The sequence below is a fragment of the Drosophila persimilis genome, unplaced genomic scaffold (assembly GCF_003286085.1).
Source record: "Drosophila persimilis strain 14011-0111.01,24,50 unplaced genomic scaffold, DperRS2 tig00001190-arrow-arrow-pilon, whole genome shotgun sequence".
Lineage (NCBI taxonomy): Eukaryota > Metazoa > Arthropoda > Insecta > Diptera > Drosophilidae > Drosophila > Drosophila persimilis.
The window spans coordinates 1-4572 of NW_020825433.1; the positions used below are offsets into that span (position 1 = coordinate 1).

The window sequence follows — 4572 nt, forward strand, 5'->3', positions numbered from 1 at the left end:
CCGCTGCAGCAGCGATTGTGGCAGCCGTGGGGCCTTTGTTGCCACCAATTGCAGGCCCCCGCATACGCACTTCGGAGGCACGGAATCCACCAGAAGCGGCAACAAATGAATCATTAAATATTCACTGTACTCTAGTGATTCAGTGATCAGTGATCAAAACAACACAACAAAAGCGTCATCATCCACGATCCACGACCCATTATACCTGATCCAGAATCCGTAGAAGTATCCATTTTCAGGGCTCTTTTGGGCGCTGGTTGGGGTACGCCTCCGATTTCAATCCCTTGCCACACGGGCAACCCGAGCAAGCCCCGATATGTAAACAGGGTCAAGACTACCTGTGCGAAGGGGGCCAAGGGAGGCGTCGGCATAAGACTCGGCCCGGAATGTGGACATACTCGTGTGCAGCCCTTTCGCCCGGTTATTGATATTCCCATTTGTGATTACAGTCTGTTAGCGCCCCAGCAGCTCTTATAGTCTTTGAGCATTAGGCGCTGAAGAGGACGGACAGACGGACGGACGGATGGACGGACTGACAGACGGACAGACAGACAGGGCTCAATCGACTCGGCTATTGATGCTGATCAAGAATATATATACTTATGGGCGTCGGAAACGATTCCTTCTGGACGTTACCACACATCCACTTTTACCACAAATCTAATTATACCCCAATACTCATTTTGCAAACAGATGCAAAAAAAAAACAAAACGGGAGAAAATCCCTACTGCAGTCATCGACTGCGATACAACCTCTGGCGCTTACGTATAATTTCGTATAAAATATGTTCTATGTAAATAATCAACCAATTTCTTTTCGGTTTTAGTTGCCGATCGTGTTCTGACATGATAATTATAGTACGAGAACAAAGAATACAATAAGTATAGACAATGGAAGAGATTACTTGGAAGAGTATAATTTTTATACCCGATACTCAAAATGAGTATTGGGGTATATTAGATTTGTGGTAAAAGTGGATGTGTGTAACGTCCAGAAGGAATCGTTTCCGACCCCATAAAGTATATATATTCTTGATCAGCATCAATATCCGAATCTATTGAGCCCTGTCTGTCTGTCTGTCCGTCCTATATACAGCTAGTTATAGCAACGATATTTTGGATCCAGACTTCTGTGATATGTCACTGCTACAAAAATATTTCAAAACTTTGCCCCGCCCACTTCTGCCCTCCCAAAGGGCGAAAATCTGTGGTATCCACAAATCTCAGAGACAATTAAGTCTAGAGTAACCAAATTTTTCTCACTATAAAACCTATATTTCAGAATTTCGCCCCACCCCCTTCCGCCCCCACAAAGGACGAAAATCTGTTGCATTCACAATATTGCACATTCGAGAAAACTAAAAACGCATAATCATAATGACCATATCTATCAGATTGCTGAATCTGGATCAGATCGGATCATTTTTGTAGCCAAAAGCAAGAAATCAATTTGCAGTGGCTACGCAGCGCCCGACGTCACGCTCTGACTGATTTTCTGTCTCTCTCGCACGCACTCTTTGTCGTGTCGTTTAATATTAGCGGCCTCTGCCGGAGGAGAGCCATACTGACTAAGTATCGGGTATAAATGTAGAGTTGCGGTGTCCGCAGCAACTCACAACGTTCCCCCTCGTTTATTAGTTGAATTTGTGAGTAAAGCGCTTGTCGAATAGTTATTTGTAAGATCTAATATCTCAAGTGGCTTCAAAGTCTTAACTTAATAGCAAACTTAAACATGTCTGGTCGGCGAAAAGTCATTGAATACAAGAAAACCATACTGGATCTAAATATGGGAAAGACAAAACACGACTATTAGCATCTTACATTTAACTATTCTGAAACAGTCGTTGTGGCTTCTTCCTTAGGCTCTTCAGGTTCATCCAGATTCCTTCCGACATTAAACTGATCCTGCTGGACATCTACTGACGACTGCTTTTGTTCGCTTGGAGATCGTGGCTGCCGGGTTCGTAGAAGACTATCGAGTCCGCCAAAAGGAGCCCCAATGATAACATAAAACACATACGACATCAAAATAGTGATCCCAATGACAGACCAGAAATTAAGCATCTGCAAAGCATAAAATATTATACATTTGTTATAATCCACTAGTTTCCTTCAACTATCCAAAACAAAACTTACAAAGTTGTAGTTCGAAAAATATGTATTGGTCCGTAGAATTCTGCTGTTTACTTCCAGAGTGAACATATTCCAGATGTACACGGAATAGGAGAGTCTCGAGAGTGGCTGCCACAATGGCGAGGATAGGAAACTGTCTGCCAGACCGCCATAGCCCTGCATGCAGGCAAAGATGATCCAACACGTTGGTATTACTTCATAGAAAGTTTCACACCAAAAATCATTTATTAGCCAGGCTCAACTAACGTAGTAGCGGACGCTTTATCTCGGATTAAAATAAATCATATGACAGATAGTCGACCAGACAGAATCAGAATCAGATATAAATACTCAGCATTCAGCAGAGAGTAGTTTTGAAAACGTCATTCAAGAGACTAGCAAGCCTCTAAACCAATTTAAACAGCAGCTACTATTAGCGCAAGGGAGATTCACAGTTCATGAGTTAGTAAGAGTTTATGAAAATACCCGACATATTATTGAATTTGATACGGTTGACAATCTGCTAATAATTTTAAAAGAATTTATTCAGCCTCACTTAACCACAGGAATACACTGCACTTTAGAAGATTTATACCTTATCCAAAATAAGCTAAAGGAAAACTTCATAAATAAATTTCTCTTCACGAGAAAGTTCCTCCAAGATGTAGTAAATTCAGAAGATAAAGCTATAATTATAGAAGAAAATCATTGCAGAGCCCATAGAGGACTAGATGAAAATTACAAACAAATAACTAAGCTGTATTATTGGCCAAACCTGCACAAAAAATTAAAAGAATATATAAAAAATTGTGAGATCTGTAACAAAAACAAATATCACAGACACCCTGTAAAAATTCCAATTGGGGAAGCTCCCATTCCAGCAAAAGAAGGAGATCAATTACACTTAGACATATACTATGCCCAAAACCTAACATTCATAACTTGTATAGATTCTTATTCCAAATACTTGGTGGTCAAGGAAATTCAAAGTAAATTAAACATTGAAAATAAGGTAATGGAAATTTTGCAACACTTTCCGTTAGCAACATCATTAATGACTGACAACGAACCAAGCTTTACTTCAGCACAATTTAGATCATTCATACAAAGAAGTAACTTAACTATTTATTATGCTGATCCCAGACACAGCACCTCAAATGGCCAGGTAGAAAGGGTACATTCCACACTAACAGAAATAGCGCGGTGCATCAAGGATGAACTAAATCTAACAGATTATTCAGAAATAATAATAAGGGCGGCACTGAAATATAACCTGACGATACATTCAACGACCAATCAAATGCCATATGACATATTGTATAACAAAATAGAACACAAACATAATCCAATATTACTTAAGGAAGCTCAGACCAAAATGCTTAAGCTACATAACAAAGATAGAAGAGAACGAGGGGGAACGTTGTGAGTTGCTGCGGACACCGCAACTCTACAGTTATACCCGATACTAAGTCAGTATGGCTCTCCTCCGGCAGACGCCGCTAATATTAAACGACACGACAAAGAATGCGTGCGAGAGAGACAGAAAATCAGTCTGAGCGTGACGTCGGGCGCTGCGTAGCCAATGCAAATTGATTTGTTACCTTTTGGCTACAAAAATTATCTGATCTGATCCAAATTCAGCAACCGGATAGATATAGTTATTCTCTATGATTCTGCGTCTTTAGTTTTCTCTTTCTTTGTGGGGGCGGAAGTGGGCGGGGCAAAGTTTTGAAATATTTTTGGAGCAGTGACATATCACAGAAGTCTGGATCCAAAACATCGTTGGTCTAGCTCTTATAGGAGAAGTAGTTTATGAAAAGAAATTCGGGGAAAGAAATAAACTTCAATCCCGATACAAAAAGCAGGTAGTTAAGGAAAATCGACCGAATAAAATTATAATCAACAATAGAAACAGAATTATACATAAAGATAACATCAAATATTAAATATTTTTTCCAGAAAATGTCTGCGAATATACTTATACTGACTTTTGTTATATTGACGACTTCGGAAGTAATACGCATAGTGACTATCTATTGCTCAAAGACGACAGAGACGTTTACACTTATGAAACATACGCTGAACTTTTCCATATTACTAATTTGAGTTTTTATAGAGAGATAATTGATAAAGAATCCAAAAATGTCAACAAATCAATTAATTCAGACGATGAGTGGGAAATATCAATGGACTTAAGTCTATTAAAATTAATGATTTCAGAATTAGTTCCAAAACGGAATGAAAGGGGAATTAATGAATTAGGTACCATTTGGAAATGGATAGCAGGCAGCCCTGATCATGACGACTTTTTGAAAATACAAAACAAAGTAAATGAATTAACTGAAAATAATAATAAACAATTTGTAATAAATTCCAAATTTTTCAAAGAAATTGAATTGCTATCAAATTCATTAAAAAATGTCATCTTCAATGAAGAAACGATACTGAGAAAGCATCGTT

At 38.8% G+C, this 4572-nt stretch overlaps 1 protein-coding gene across 1 annotated transcript; it reads right to left on the bottom strand.

Moving 5' to 3' along the window:
- Positions 1 to 1827: 1827 nt before the first annotated feature.
- On the bottom strand, positions 1828 to 2307 carry LOC113566885. Its single transcript, XM_026994050.1, has 2 exons — positions 2137 to 2307; positions 1828 to 2064 (listed from the first exon to the last, which is right to left on the bottom strand). The coding sequence occupies exons 1-2, from the start codon at positions 2293 to 2295 to the stop codon at positions 1828 to 1830; spliced, it is 396 nt and encodes a 131-aa protein (XP_026849851.1). The 5' UTR covers positions 2296 to 2307.
- Positions 2308 to 4572: the final 2265 nt, after the last annotated feature.